This window comes from Elgaria multicarinata, chromosome 17, assembly GCF_023053635.1.
Source record: "Elgaria multicarinata webbii isolate HBS135686 ecotype San Diego chromosome 17, rElgMul1.1.pri, whole genome shotgun sequence".
Lineage (NCBI taxonomy): Eukaryota > Metazoa > Chordata > Lepidosauria > Squamata > Anguidae > Elgaria > Elgaria multicarinata.
The window spans coordinates 15,376,221-15,392,561 of NC_086187.1; the positions used below are offsets into that span (position 1 = coordinate 15,376,221).

General features: G+C 46.3%; 1 protein-coding gene across 2 annotated transcripts in view; it reads left to right on the top strand.

Moving 5' to 3' along the window:
* The window catches only part of CRAMP1 (cramped chromatin regulator homolog 1), a 40,453-nt gene that overhangs the window by 11,903 nt on the left and 12,209 nt on the right, over positions 1-16,341 (top strand). For both annotated transcript variants that reach the window (XM_063143590.1, XM_063143589.1), the window contains exons 5-14: positions 610-693; positions 3,588-3,636; positions 6,105-6,190; positions 7,283-7,406; positions 8,423-8,504; positions 8,816-10,063; positions 11,976-12,150; positions 13,627-13,808; positions 14,490-14,564; positions 15,293-15,374. In XM_063143590.1, coding sequence (XP_062999660.1) covers positions 610-693; positions 3,588-3,636; positions 6,105-6,190; positions 7,283-7,406; positions 8,423-8,504; positions 8,816-10,063; positions 11,976-12,150; positions 13,627-13,808; positions 14,490-14,564; positions 15,293-15,374 — 2,187 coding nt within the window. The remainder of the gene's footprint in view (positions 1-609; positions 694-3,587; positions 3,637-6,104; positions 6,191-7,282; positions 7,407-8,422; positions 8,505-8,815; positions 10,064-11,975; positions 12,151-13,626; positions 13,809-14,489; positions 14,565-15,292; positions 15,375-16,341) is intronic.

A 16,341-nucleotide genomic window follows, 5' to 3' on the forward strand; every position in this document is an offset into this window, starting at 1 on the left:
TCCTGATGGCTATATGCTGCCTCCAGTATCAGAGGCAGTATGCCTATCTAAACTAATTGCTGGGGAACATGGGTGGGAGGGTGATGTTGCACTGTGTCCTGCCTGTGGGTCGCTGGTCAACAGCTGGTTGGCCACTGTGTGAACAGACTAGATGGACCCTTGGTCTGATCCAGCAGGACTCTTCTTATGTTTGCATTTGTGTGTATATTAAAATATAAATGATATTTTGGAAGCATCAGTCACTTTTATCCTATGACTTCCAATGTGAAACATGGTACTAAGACACAACAATAATATGACAGCATGGAGTTTGTTATAATTGTCATAGTTAAAATGCAGCAGAAAGTAATGTGGGTTGTTTAGCCCATCTAATCTTCAAAACCAGCTGTGAAATGCATGTGCTCTTCAGATTATAGCATACATTTTGTACTAACTGCAGGAGGAACTCTTGTCATACCAGTTCACATTTAAATCAGAGTTGGTATTTGTCGCATTTTCTCAAATTCTTAAATAACGAAGTGTTCTGTGTTTACTGGCTTAATCATACTGTGTGGGAATAGTGTTTTTCTTTTCCCCTAACACCTGCGGTTTTCTTTCTTTTCTTTGCAGTATTTTCTCAAGGGCTGAAAAAATCCTCCCTGGAGCTCTACGGCTTAATTTGTTATGGGGAGCTAAGGAAGAAGATTGGGGGCTGTGAGTATACAGTATTTCGATGCCATGAAATCAAAAACTGCTGGACTTTCCCTGTGATGCTATGGGAAACCATTTCCACACTCTTCCCAGATGTTTCTGATGCCCCAATTTGCAGTACAGCTTTTTCTGTGTGCATTTTACTTGCTTTGTGTGAAATAAATTTCCACCTGTAATCTGTAGTTTGCTCTTTCATGCAGAGGGCGATACAACCGAACAGAAATTTCACAAGGAAGCATCTGTTATTTTGTGGGTGTAATTCACATACAGCGAGAGATCTGCTTGTGCCTGCCTAACAGAAGGATAATAAATGCCACGTATATATGATATGGCCACTCTGCAAAACCGAAAGCTGGGGTGTTGTCTGTCTTCAGATTTGGGATATAAAAATAAAATGCACTCAGCATACTATGTCAGCATATGAGTATCTCATATATATTTTTAAGTCTGTCAATACCAGACTTTATCTTGTCTGGTCTGAACAAATGCTTTTCATTTGATTTGAGTCCTCCGACCCCCTACACTCCAGCCATAATTGGCTGGCATGTCATGGCAGCTAAAGAAATTGCCCTATTAATGGCAGGTGAATTTGAATGACTAATTTGATGACAATACTTTTGAGAAAATTCTTCACATGTGGGAGGAAGGTTGCCACATTATTTCATGAAATGTTTCATTTTGCATTGCTATGACATATTAGACCATTCTTCGCAGTACATTCATGTTCACGTACTTGGCCTTTCCCCTGATCTAGCTCTCACATTTTATTTTATTGCATTGATATCCCCCTTTCCTTCAAGGAGCTCGTGTTGGCACATAGGCTTGTCTTCTCTTTTGACCTGCCCTCATTTTATCCTCACACCAGACTTGTTAGATAACTTAGACTGTGAGATCGTGACTGGCTGACTTGAGATTTGAACCTCGATTCCTAGTCTGAACACTTAATCACCATACCAAGCTTGGTACTGACACACAAATCCTCTTGTGGGTTCAGAATCATAGAATGACAAAGCTGGACTCTTCCCCACCACAAACCATTTAAAGGTGTGTCACCAGCTGGATGTGGCAGTAAAGTGTGTATCTTCCGTCCAACAAAATATAATTCCCTGCAGCACACACACACTTAGTTTTCTAGACACATCTTCTCAGTTACTTGCTGGATTCTAAAATTGTCCTTCTTCTGCTAATGCCACTTGCACCATTTACTAAATGTGACTGACCCAGTTCCCATTATCAAAACAAGCTACCCAGCTTAAGTTAATAGCTGGTGAGTGCTGGGTACAATTTCCCTAATTGTGCCCAGCCATAGCTTGTTTTGTTGTCCGAACCTAGTCATGATCACAGTATGCCACCATGGCTTAAATTAATACTTGGTCATGCCAGGAATCATTTCCCTAATTACCTGCCCGGCCATGTCTTGTGTCATCCAAACTGGGGCAGGTTGGTGCAGCCCATTGCATCATCCAAACCTGGTTACGATCAAAACATACCACCATGTCTTAATTTAATACCTGGCGCATGTCGGGCACCATTTCCCTAATTACCTGCTCAGACACGGCTTGTCGTGACATCCGAACCTGGGTGGCATGGCTTGTTGGAGGGGGGAAGCTACCTCCAAATAACCCGTGGCCTGTTGTAGAATTATTTAAGGGTTGCTTCTCTCTCAGACAAGCCATGCCGTCCAGGTTTAGATGACACAGCAAGCTGTGTCTGGCTGGAATGAGTGAAGTGGAATGGGTGAAAAGGCGCCAGGCCCACGTTGGGGATGAAAATGAGCCATCATGGCCTTTTTCAGCCATGGTAGCTTGTTTTGATTGTGCAAACTGGCCCACTGTGAAGAATCATAAGAGAAATATAATAAGTCAGTATCTTTCAGCACTGCTTGGGAAATGTCAATTCTCTGACAAATAGAGTACCACTTTGAGTGTACATCTTACCAGCAGGTTCTCCCTCATCAATACACGTGAAAGCTGCAAGCCTTCTGTAATACTGTGCTGCCTTGGTAACAACGATTCAGTGGGTGACATTCAAGAATTTCTTTTTGCTAATGTCGCGGCATCATATTTACAGCTAGCTACCCTGACCGTTATAAAAGAGATGAAGTTCAGTCGTTTAATCTACTAATTGAAATGTGATTTAATGAAGTGGGGTGGATAGTCTTACACACAAGACAGACACACTGTTGAGACCCTTGACCTCCGTGTGGTGGAAGTGCCATCCTCCTTATCCCAGGCCCTCTGTCTTTCTCTTCCCCATGCCCACTCTTTTCTTCCTCCTTTGTGCACATCCCAACCTTTCATCTCCATCCATCCAGTCCCATTAATCATCACTCCATCCTTCAAAAAGCCTTCCTTCCTTCCCAACAGCAGATACCTCCTTCAGGAACCAAGGGAGCTGCATCCTTTTCGATTTCCTTGATCAGAGGGGGTCACGGATGCACTGTGTGAGGAACTCTTTGCTGGGATAGGAATACTGCGAATGTGACTAAATTCATTTGTATGTGTGTACGTTCTAGAATAGTTTTAGAAAGCTCTTTGTAGGATGTTAGTCAAAATAATCTGCCCCTGCAAAATTGTGAACATAAGGGCATAAGAAGAGCCATGCTGGATCATCTAACCAGCATTCTGTTCACACAGTGGCCAACGAGCTGCCAGTAGAAAACCCACAAGCTGGACCTGACTGCAACAGCACCCTCCTGCTCATGTCCCCTAGCAACTGGTATAGATAGGCATACTGCCCCTGATAATGGAGGGGGCATCGGGACTAGTAGCCATTGATCCTCCATGAATTTGTCCCATCCCCTTTGACAGCCATCCAAATTGGTGTAGATATTTCTTGTCTGCCATATCTCATTCTTAAAATTCTTTCCATGTTTTGTTTTTCTCTTTTATTTAAAGGTATGGTTGACAAAAATGCAGCTAAACTCAATGAACTTATCCAGGTTGGGTAAGTAATTCTTTTAACACAATCACCGAATGGTGTTCGTCTTTTGAGCTGTATTCGTATTTCAGATTGTAAGTTCCATTGGACAAGGACCTGCCCTCTTGTACTCTAAAAAAGCCGATATAATGAGTTGTAGAAATCATTGTTGTTTGTTGTGCTTTCCCAGAGCACTAAGAAAATGGTTTTATAAAGCAACCAAACAGTGAAATCTATGGGTTAAGAGCAGGAGTGGGCAACACACAGCCTGGGCTCCCAGCACACACCAATGACAAAAGGAAAGTAGTGTTTTGCCACCGAACGACAAATTTGTTTTTAAGCTAAACTAAAGTTGTCTGTTCTAAGCCCTCTTGTTTCGCCGCCACTGGCCATGGCAGAACTACACCCCACAGCGGCTCCACGTGGCGGGGGAGTGGATTGCCCTTACATTGCCTGAAGTTGCCCATCCCTGACTCAGAGCAAAGAGCATTGACTAATTTTGAAGAGTTGCACTTAGATTGTTCTAAAAATTCAGCCTTAATGATCCAACCTGTAGGAGAGGAATAGCCCCTAACCAGTTGTACCTTGCATAAGAATACAGTAGTGTAAGGCTTTTTTACTCGAGATTTATCAGACCGATATTGCTCATGTTTGTTTTAAACTGAAGCTTGAGTAGTGTAGATGTGCAGAAAATTTTGAAAGTTCCAAAACGCTCAAAAGCTCGAACTATAATAGTAATTTCCTCTGGGCCAAACAAGCAGAGCAGCCAGCCAGCCCCCTCCCCCCTGCCAGGAGGATGATAGACAGTCCTGCTTGGCCAATCATTATGGCATGAAAGTGGCTCCTGGGTGTAACTGCATGGTTCGTCTGTTGCTGCCAGTGAGGAGCAGGGAAGGGACAGAGGTGGCCAATTGGATTGTGTGAGGGAGGGGGGAAATTTGCACATGTAAATTTCGGAGGGGAGATTCACTATGCATGAGCCATATTTGCATTATTCATGAACACTTTTACGGTGAGGAGACTGAGAGGCAAAAGAGCGGGAAAGGAGCAAGGGTACTAGTGCCCATGGTGACGTGGGCGTTAAGACTAGTTGTATCAAGAACAAGATATCTCTATTTAAAGGATGGGTGCTGCTTGGCTGGGTCTCTCCATCTGCGGTGAGCTGAATCTCCCACCCACTCCCATAATCAGATGCAGTACGAAGGTCACCTTCCATTTCTGCTGCTCGCTGTGTTCTACACGTCCTTTGATATTGTGTTTTTGTACTTACTGCAAGCACTAACTGTGCTTGTGTGCATTTGCCATCATTTTCAGTCGTGCCGCCTTGCTTCCTTCCTCCGAAGGCAAGTGTATAGGTCTCTCGTTGGGAGTTTGCGATCTCACCTAGAACCGTTTCCTGAGCAGAGAATCATTTGAGATCATTTGCAATGCCTAAATTAAATCTAGCCAGCAGTGTGGCCAAGATATATGGAGCCATCTGTTGCAAAATAAGTTCCCTTCTCTGCGCGATGGCTACTGGTTCACAACACGGTCCGGAATGCGGATTTACTTCAAACAGTATGCACAAGCACTTATAGCCTGCCTTAAATCCATTTCTTTTTGTTGTCGCACTGTAATATGCATAGTAAAAGTGGGTATCCATACTTAGCACAAAGTTTTTATAGAACAGAGTTTGGATTGCATGGGAGCCTTTTAGATCAGTTGAACACATTTAGTAAGCAACCAGAAGGGCAACCTAAGAGTCATCCAGCTGGGCCTGCCTGAAGGTCTATTGGAATGGGCAACCTGTGGCCTTCCAGATGTTTTGGCCTTTAACTCCCATCCATCCTCACCAGCTAGGGCTGATGGGAGTTGTAAGCCAAAATATCTGGAAGGCCAGGCCACAAGTTGCTCACCCCTGGTCTATCTGGTCCAACATTGTTTTTCTAAGACAGGCCAGCCAGATATTTATAGGAAGTCGTCAAGCAGGACATGAAGACTATAGCTCTCTCCTGTTTGGCCCCCAGTAACTGATATTTTGAGGCTTACTACCTATGAACCTGGAGGTTCCATTTATCTGTCATTGTTATCCCTGCCCTCTGTGAATTTGTAAGGAGCAGGAAAAAGGATTACCAGACTTATGCATGGTTCCGGATCACCTTCCTGTTGCATGAATCTCTCTACCCACACTAACATCGGTTTCATAAATCTAGCATGTGGACTACTAAAGGATCAGCACAGCAGACGTTGTGTGCGTTTCAGGGTTCCATTGTGCTGAATTGGATTAATGGAGGCTTCTAATCGGTGACAGAGGAAAAGATTGAGCACTTGTTTTGGAGTTATAGTGAAGAATATCCATCTTCGTGGTTTTAAAGCCCAGATAAATCACGGGATATCTAAAGCCACAGTAACCTCGATGACATGGGATTTGCAAATCATACAGGCTTCTTTACGCCTCAAAAGAGTTGCTGTGATTTTCGTACCCTCAGTTTTCCCACTCTTTTCAACATTTCTAGGGCTACAACAGTCCGCCACAAAGGGAGGAATCTTCGCATCAAAGCTCCGATGTGCAGGGCTCTGAAAAAACTCTGTGATCCAGACGGTATGTAAGAGACCCCGGGAGGAAAATGAGGTTGAAACAGATTTTTGGGAAAGAACCAGCTGTGTCTCCAAGTCAGTTCACACAACCAAAGGAGAAAGTTGAGGTTATGGCTTGAATGGAACCATGCAGGATTTGGCATGCACCGAAGTGGTCATGTGGCCGCTTAAGTTGTTAGCTGTCCGTGTATCCCCACCTTGTAAGTGCCGGAAAGCTGCCAGATCAAGAGGTGGCACAACAAATAAGTTGGCTTTGAATTGGTTGAGGAACCCTGTCCTTTTTATTTTTCTTTTGCACATATCTGACTGTTCACAGATCCACAGCCTGTGTTTCTTAACATGCCAATGTGGTCATATGCACTGGCCTTCAGGGACAACAGAATTTGTCTGTTTAGGAACCTAGAATGTGTCTCCTGTCTTTTAAAACAAGCACACACACAACCCTACCATTGTAGTGTTGCTAGTAGACAATCTGCTTTCACCCCTGCTCTCCACCCCATACACTATTCCCACAATTCCCCGCTCTCTCCACCAGTAGCACTGATTTGGGAGAACATTTTTCCCTCCAGTGTTATCATCCTCTCCGACCACCAGCCTTTCTTGAAGTGTTCATGCCTGGAGACGTTTCTTCTGTCTTGCATGCCGTTGCTTCCGCCCCCATAATTCTATATCCCCAGCTTGAGCCAACAGGCACACTCTCCATCAACATGGCTATCCCTCCTTGTAAGTGCCTCCCTGCTGTTACGACTTGGTTGCAACCGCTTGGCTTCTCCCCACAGTCAAGAGGGACGTAGGACTCTCTTCTCAACCCACAGCATGTATTTTTGATGTATACAGCATATGGTGATGATGGACTACGGATCTTGTTAATTTTTATTGGCAGCTTCAAGCTTGAGTTGTTGCTACCAGTTTAGGAAAAGAAACAGCCTTCTCAATCTGCCGAGCTTATCCCCAATCCACCAAGAAGAGTTTCAGCACCCCAACACATCACATTCTTGAAACAGAATTTCTCTGCGCTTTTAGTTTCGTTTATGAGAATGTAACTGCGCTGCGGCAACGGTTTCATTCCAGGCATTTCCGCTCCTTCTTCCCTTAGGCATTAGCGATGAGGAGGATCAGAAGCCGGTGCGTCTTCCGCTAAAGGTCCCTGTGGAGCTGCAGCCACGGAACAATCATGCGTGGGCCCGTGTGCAGAGCCTGGCCCAAAATCCACGTCTCAGGTACCTTAGAGCAGGAGGCTTAGGTATGGACAGGTGGATGTGAATCTGGACCTAAAAGATGATTTCAGAATAGCAAGCAAAATAATGATGAGTCAATAAGTTTGAAAGCAGAACTTGGATTTTATTGGCAGAGTCTGAACTACTCTGGTCCCTGCCAGCAGACCATCTCTCATTTTTCTTTCCGCCCAGAACATTAAGGATCCAAGTGACCCCATGTTCTGAGTCCCTGTGGTAGTGTTTGCATATGATAGCTTCTTCATTAATGCTAACTGTATATTTCTTCAGTGAATTGGAAATTAGAGTGTATACACCCTGTGCGTACTGTGTGTGCATGTGTGATAGAGAGACATGGCATATACTTTTGTTACCTTACGCTAGGGGGCACAGCCTGCAATTGAAGGGCTGCATAATTCCCCTAAGGTTGCCCTGACCCTCTTCCTGTTGTTGAATCCCCCCTTGCAATTTCTACCCACTCCTCCAAAAATCCTCATAATATTATTTTGCCCCCTGCTACTGCTAGCACACATTGCTGCGATGTCTCTCTGCACATCGCCGCTTGTGTGCGTCCCCTGATCCCCAAGTATCGGGTGAAAAAGTTGTGCACCCCTGGCTTATTTGAGAACTTAGCACACTGTCACTGGGCTATCATTTACTGACTCCTTCCTCTTTCATAATATTAGAACCCAATCGGACATTCAAGACAGATAAAAGGAAGGACTTCTTCGCACAGTGCTTGGTCAAACTATGGCATTCGCTACCACAAGACCTAGTGATGGCCACCAATTTGGATGGCTTTAGAAGGGGGGACAGGCAAATTCCTGGAGGAGAAGGCAATCCATGGCTAGTAGTTCTGATGGCCCTATGCGGTTGCAGTCATCTACTTGTGGTTTTCTTGTGGTCAGCTGGTCAGCTGCTGTGTGAACAGAATGCTGGATGAGAGAGACCATCGGTCTGGTCCAGCAGGGCTCTTCTTATGTTCTCCACTGATGATTCCTCTTTCCTGCATGGCTTTCCAGAATGATCGTGGAGCTGCATCGTAAGGTATCCAGCCTCATTGAGTTCCTGAAACAGAAGTGGGCTCTCCATGAAGTGCGCATTGTATCCTTTATTCTTGCTCAGAAGTTTGTCTCTCTCTCCTTGATCTTTGTGTGTGTGTGTGTGTGTGTTCTGGGAGCAGTTCTTCTTATGAGTTTATTAGAATGTAAGCCTATGCAGCAGGGTTTTGCTATTATATTGTTTTACTCTGTACAGCACCATGTGCATTGATGGTGCTATATATATAAATAAATAAATAATAGTGTTGCAGTCAAATTCACCTTCCTTCCACTGATTTGGGCATGAGGGGGAATGATAGAGAGGCTTCCTCTCCTATTGCAATATTGCTGTAATCCTTAACGTCCTATATTTAGCGTAAAACACTAGCAGAAAGGCAGCTACAAGATGCCAGGAATTCCGAAGCAAGTGGCAGCTATTCCGAAGAGAAAGTGATGCTCCATCTCTTTCCGGGAGAGAACTGTACGCTGACGCCTCTCCCTGGAGTTGCCAGGGTTGTCCACTCCAAAGCTTTCTGTACAGTGCATTGGCAGGAATCTGGCAGATGCAAGCAGAATGCAAAGGACTCTCATTTGCTACCACCTGCCCAAATCCTGGGCATACAGAGCGGCCAGGGGACAGCCAGAGGGCAGGTGAAATACCCACGGGGAACTGAAGTCCGGGGCGGGACCCGGGCAGAGAGTACTACAGAAGCAAGCAGGAACACTCAGTCCACCCTTGATGCAGCTGCAAACACTGAAGACGGCTCCCCAGAGGCTGGGCTGATGGAAGGCGCGTCCCCAAGTCTCGGTGTTGTGCACGGTCTCGATAAACAGCCTTCCGGGCTTCAGGACCCGGGTGGGAGTCTGGAGAAGCCAGTTCCCACAACCCATTATGCCGAGGGGAGGGAGGCACTGGCTGGGTCATCCCCCGGCAGCACAAACTGTGACTGCGGCAGCATCCCCCCCGATTTGGAGGAGCTCTCTTTGCTTGACCCGTTTCCTCGGTACATGAAGTCCTGCCAGGACCTCATTGTCCCCGAGAAGTGTCTTTGCACGGACAGACTGAACGGGAAAGCTTTCGCCTTGCCGGGGAGCTCCCCTCCTGGGAAGCTTTTGCCTAGCAGCGCAGAGGCCGGCTGCCTCAGTCCCACACGGCTGGCAAGAGGCGGGGCGGCATTGGCCAGCTGCGGCCCGTCCAGATGCGAAACTCAGGCCCTCCACTGCTGCGGACCGCCGGTGGAATTGTGCACAAAGGAGCTCTCTGACACCGCCACGGAGGATGCTCAGGAGAAGCTCAACACCTCACTGCCGCCACCTCAGGGACAATTGGTCGCAAAGTCTCTCAAGGATGACCCGAGCCGCCTTGCGCAGCAGGTCAGAGAGGAGGGATGGAGCCTGCGGACCTCTGAGAGCCTTACCTTGGCTGAAGTCTACCTCATGATGGGCAAGCCGAACAAGTTGCAGCTGGAGTACGACTGGCTGGCTATCTTGGGGCCGGAAATCCAGGATGCCAGAGAGCAGATGCCCAACCCGAAATCTGTCCCTCCGTCCGCCGCCTGTCACAAGCAGAATCTCCTCAACTGCCTCTTAAAACTCATCTCCACTGAAGTGAACCCCAAACCAGTAAGTGTAATTTGGACTCGTGCTCAGAGCCCCTATCCTCCAGCTGAAAATGACAAGAGCGTGTGTGTGTGTGCGTGCATGTGTGGCTAAATTCAGAGAAAAGCTGTTTATTTTTCTGCCCAAATCAAGATGTAGCAGCACTGTGCTGATGGGATGTTCCTTGTCCATTCCCACCCAACTATCCAGGGCTTTGCAGGTTCATTCCAATGACTGAGAGTATCTGAATGTTGTCCAAGTGCATTTCCTCATCACCAAGTAGCCAGAGCAGGAACAATAAATCCTCACTCTGAACACCTTGTGTGTGTGTGTGTCTGTCTGTCTGTCTGTCTCACACACACGGAGGCTGCAATCTTACGCATATTTACTTGGACCATCAGAAAGTGCGATTGAATCTAGTGGGACTTGCGTCTGGTTAATCACACACACAGTTGGGCTGTAAGAGCTAATTACTTGTGGATTGGCAATGACTCAACCCCTGGCTGGCAGGAAAGGGTGGACAAAAGGAGATAAAGAGCAGAGTAAGCTTGTTGCAATTAGGTTCGAAATGAACAAAACTGCTATCCCGGCTTGCAAAACAAAGCAAGCAGGTGCTGCACATTGAAGCTGACTCGGTCTTGCCCTGAGCATGTGCAATGGATTTCTGGCCTTTTTAAAAAATAACTAAATAGATGCTTATGTGGTGGGGTGGGGATGTCATGCATGCCTAGATTAGGGATGGTCAACTTGCAGGCCAAAACGTCTGGAGGGCCGCAACGCCTTTCAGTCCTGGCCAGAGTAGCCAGTGGCGAGCGATGGTGGGAGTTATAGACCAAAACATCTGGAGGGCCATGAGTTGTCCACCCCTGTTCTAGATGAACACCTGACTGCATGGGATCAATTCCTAGTCACCAGTGGCCACCAGGCAAACCCGTCGGGGGCAATTCTCGAATTGAATCAGTCGATAAGTTGGCTCCCATCAATTAAACTCAGTAATGCGACATTTCAATTGGTGACGCTGCAAGTAAAGGAGATGTTTGTTTTTTGTGGCTCTTCCGTTTTTGATGAAGTGCTGTAATGGGTGGAAGTGAAAATATTCGCTAGCCTTTCTGTAACGTTTGTTGGTTTAATTTTGTGCGCCTTTGCAGGTTCATTAGAAGTGTTTCTTGTAGGCCAGGAGTGGCCAATGTCTTGGGAGGCCACATTGACCATCACCCTGGAACCCTTCAGGGGCTGCACCCCTCTTTCCCCCACTGGATGTTGTCGCTGAAACCTCAACAGCCTGTTTCTCCAGAGAAACAGGATGCGTGAGGGGTGAGCCATCCCTACATGCCCTGTTCCTTGGCAGAATCGCTGGGATTTCTGCGGCAACAATGTCAACTGGGGAGGTTGCACGCGGCCCATGGGCCATGTGTTAACCACTCCTGTTGTAGGCAGTCTATTTCTGCTTATCAAGAAGGTGCTGCAGATTAACTAAGAGACATCACATGACATCACCCCGGTGCTCTGGCTGAGATCTCAGCTGCTCTGTTACTTATATTCCTTAATGGCTCTGTTATTTATATTCCTTAATTGCTGGATTTTTGTTGCTGCTTTTAAAAGCAATATCTCTAGCCATCATCTACAGGGAGGATGTGGAGCTTGCATAATGCGTTGGTCTGTCCAGCATAGCGGTTCTATATGTTCTTTGGAATGTCTGTTGTTAATGTAGGAGTTTGTATACTTTTGAGCACAGAACGCGTCATCAGCTGCAAGGCAAAAGCACACGTCTAGTTTATGCCAGATGTGCATCCATTTGACCACTTGGCAGAGCACAAGGAAGAAGGTGATAAGACCAAGCTTGCCGTGGGAACACTCCCCAGTGTCTAGGGCAGTCATATTTTGTTCCTTTCAACATGCAGCTATTTAGACTCACCTATTTCCTCTTCCTTTTCAGACCCCTGAAATGAACTCCGTTGCAACATCCCCTATAAAGCCCACTCAAGAGGAGCATGCCCTGACCCCTCCTGGGAAGGTGATTGCCATCAGCACCAGGAGTCCAGGCTGTGCACGCAATCAGCCTGCCCTTCACAAGAAGACCTTTTCCCCCAGTGCCACTTCCAGCTCCTCAGGTGAGTCCATCACGGAGAGAAATAAACCCTGTATAGTGCAGTAACCCTCTCCAAATTCTGCAACGTGGAAGCCCAGATTCCGTGATTATTATTTGTGTGTGCAAGTATCTAAATTGGGCCACAGCGTTAGAGCCATGTAGGGCTTTAAAAGTCAAAACCAGAACCCAGGGGGAAAACTATTAACCAATGCAGATGGAACAAAATATACAGCCTGATGTAGTTAACAGACTGTTAACAGACAGTCTGTCACTTAACAGACTGGCAGACACATTCTGAACCAGTTTCCTAGTTGTCCTCAAGGATAGTCCCAAGTAGAGCATGTTCTTGTAAACTAATCTGGAAGATACTAGAGCAGAGATGCATAACCTCTGGCCTGTGGGCCTAAACCTGGCCCGTGTAGGTTCTGCATCCTGCCCGTGGAGCCTCTTTGGGTTCTCCAGGGGCTAGGGCTTGGCTGCCGAGGAATCTCCGCTGTTTTTCTGATCCCAGATCAAAGATAACACCAGAGATCCAGACGAACGACAGGAAAGTCAGCTGTTCCTCCCAGCACAGGCCAAGTCCTTTTCTCTGTGCTGAGAGAGGCACAGAGCTCAGTGCCTCTCTCAGCACAAAGAAAGGCAAAATGGGTGGGCAATGATGTCAGTGGATGTGGCCGTGCCCACTGACCTTATCCAGCTGTGGAGAGTTAGTGGGAGGGCAATTCACTCACCACCCAAAAATGGATTTACACCTCTGGACTAGAGCATGTGTGACTGCAAATTATTTTCCTGTGTCGCCTACATTGATGGCTCTCTTTGATTGTAAACTGAACAGCTTGAGACTGGTGGTGGCGGTGGTAATAGTGTATTATGATATTAGCTGGGCAGTTTTATTGCCATGATATTCAGTACATAATTGTGCATCCAAGCAATTATGTCCTGGCATGTCCTGCATCATAATAGGAATGTGGAAGTAAGACTGTTGGAAGCACGGTAGTGCTGGGGGCAGTTGAAGTTGGAATTCTGAATTACTGTTGTCAGAATACACACACCTGAGTGGCCCGTTTTGCTTTCAGAGCAGCAATACTAAGCAGGAAATTCTGTGACAAGTTGAACTGCCTTGATGATGAGTAATCCTTTACTGTTAGGTTGTATTATTGTTTTAAATTTGATGTATATCTTGCTTTTGTTTAAGAATCTTGTTTATTGTAATGGCTTTTGCTACACAAATAAACTTGTTGTTGTTGTTGTTACACACCTGAGTTGTAGTTTGTTGCTCATATGCTCATTTTAATCAAGGGCAGGTTCACAGGGTCATTCTCAGCAGTTTTTCCAGGAAGACTCATGATCAATTCCTGATTAAAAGGGGCTCTCAGTCTTTCTGAAAAACCCATCTGTGGAAGTGCTCCTTTGCCTGCAGACATTTCCCCAGTGTAAATTAACCCTGTCATTATAACTTCATTAAATTACTACTTGTGTTTTGATTGCATCCTCCCAGGTTTGAGAAACCCCTCTCGACCCCTCTTGGTGGCTGGTCCTTCAAGTTCCGGAAGTGCTGATGCAGACGGCGGCCTCTTTGCCGTTCCCACAACTCTCCCACCCAACAGCAGGCACGGGAAGCTTTTCTTGCAAAGCAAAGAAACGGAGCTATCCTTCCGGCAGCGCTTGGACACAATCAGTGTAAGTTTATTCAGGTGTATGTTGAGCTTCAAAGCAAAAGCATGGAACTGTTGAAGGGGGGGGGAACTAGAGGACCCCCTCAGCCAGATGACAACAGGTGGGCGGGGGGGGCTGACATCATCCAGTCCCTGGCGAAGCTCCGTCTGGAGCTCTTCCTCCCTCTCCACCTCCAATTTGGGACCCCGATTTTCTGCTCAGTGCTTGGCAAAGGCTTGAATGTTGACCCAGCTGGGGTCCCAACCCAGCAGGGGACATAACCCACTCCATAGTGTTCTATTGCTTCATTGTTTCTCTGTCAGTTTAAGTGGGTACCCTGATGTCCTTCCGCTCACTCCAAAGGTAGCACCGTGCAACTTTGAATAAGCTTTCCCCCTTCTGGTGGAAGGAGCGCTCCATCCCACTTCTGCCGAAAGTTCTGGTTCTGCTTGCTCTGCAAGCAACAGGGGTTCTTTGTCTCTCTTGCTCTGCCTGCTTGCCATTTCAGCAGTTTGGTTTGGATACCTTCTACCATGGATTAGGGAGTTATAAAGCAGTGTCTAACGAAGTGTGTATATTAAAGCACCATATCCCCTGCAGCTTAGAGCTTCTGGAGGTTCCTTTCATGTGGGTGGCAAAGCAATAAGACTCACGCTGGGTGAGCAAAATGATACGTGTCACAACCTGCCTTTTGTTTCTCTTCAGATGCAATCCGATTTCTTCTTGCCAAAGCCAAGGAAACTGCGTAGCAGACACCTGCGGAAGCCACTGGTAGTACAGGTCAGAGAAAATGATGTACTGAAATGTATCTCTTGTGGGCTGAGTAGGTTCATCAACGATTTTCTTAGGGCTTTCCCCCCATCCCTGTGGACAGATATGATGGTTTTCTACTATGTGACTGTCTGCTTTCTATTGTGCAAGCATTGCCAGGGATGCTCAGCTAGGACAGGCTGTTCCAGCTTTAGTTCTGAACAATTTCAGTAGGCATTTCAAACAGGATATGCGCAAACATGAGTTGAGAAACCTAGATCCACTTCTTTGTAATTGCTTGGATGAGGCAGTCTGGAGTATGAGAGATCTTGCGAAACTGGGCTCTTCTCATACTCTCTGCTTTCCCTTGATTTCTCTCTGCTTTCCCTTGATTCTGACCTCTTAAAGGCATTGTCTAGAGCAGGAGTGGGCATCCCGCAACGTGTTTTCAAAAGCCCTCTGCAAGCAATCGGTTCAGACATCTGGCATGAGTGATTTGTTTACCTTCCAGCAGCTTGCTGGGAAAGGAAGAAGAGGACTGGGGGAGAGAAGGAGGTATTAGAAAGACAGAGATTCTAACTGACTACCCCTGAGGGAAGGGAACTTTCAAAAACTAGAAAGGTCCTGTCCCCGGTCTAGTGAGTATGATGAAAAATATAATGTCTGTAGCACCCGAGTGATTGTAAATGTAGCCTAGGGAGAATTGACCTCTTACCAAGATCTTATTTGTTAAAACTGTATTTCCTTTCCCCTCTCAGAGAACACTGCTACCTAGGCCATCTGGAAACTCCTCCCAACATGTCTGTTCCTTCTCCATCTTATCCAACTCTTCTGTCACAGGTGAGCTTCAGATGTGTGTACATCCTCTGAATGGGGTGTTCAGTCTGCCTGGTGGTGAATTGGAAAATAGAAGAGGGCCAGAGGGATCTTGGCTACTCTTCCACCAGAAATGACTCATTTCAGCCTCTCCCACCAATGAGTATTCCTGTGGAGCACTTTACAGTCATTGGCTTGTTGAGTTTGCCTTCCCAACAACCCTATGAGGGTGGGTCGCTGTTTGGCTTGTTACATGTGCATCCCACCTTTCCTCTAAGGAACTTTGGAATCCACTCAAAAATGCCATTCTAAGCACGTGTACAGGGCGATAAGCCCCATGAAAATTGGAGGCTCCTGACTCTAACCAAGCATGTGTGGGATCCTGCTATCCTTCTCAACACCCCTGTGAAGTAGGCTAGGGCGAGAGGTGGTGAGCGGGTGCCCAAGGAACAAGCAGATTTAGAGAACTTAAAGCCTGCATTTCTCTGCTCCTCCATTTCCGTTCATGGACTTCCTCCTCATTCAAAAAGATACTATTGTGGGTGAAAGCATTGAAACAAAAATCACGTTTGGTTTGACAGTGGAAATGAAATTTGGGCCAGACTCTACTTGGTGGTTCATGTGAACTTGATAAATTTGTATTGGGTTCACTGCCATTGGTTTGCTTTTTTAATTTCCTTTTAGTATTTTTCCTGAATGTTGCAACTTCATAGGTAACATTGTTATGAGGTTGGATCAGGACTTGTCATACTTAGAACAGACCCATTGAAATCATTGGAGCTTAAATTAGTCATAAGTGTGACTAAGTTTGGATCCAACCCAGTTTTATTTAAACCCTAGTGGTAGGTGACGATGAACACATTGCCTTGCATTTGAAAAATCCTCTGCTTTAATGCTGGATGTGTCCTATAGTTCAACAGTAGCATGGCATTCGTCTTCAGTGATGGAGGTTACGTAGGAGTGATTTACTCTTCCCACTTGCTTCAGAGGG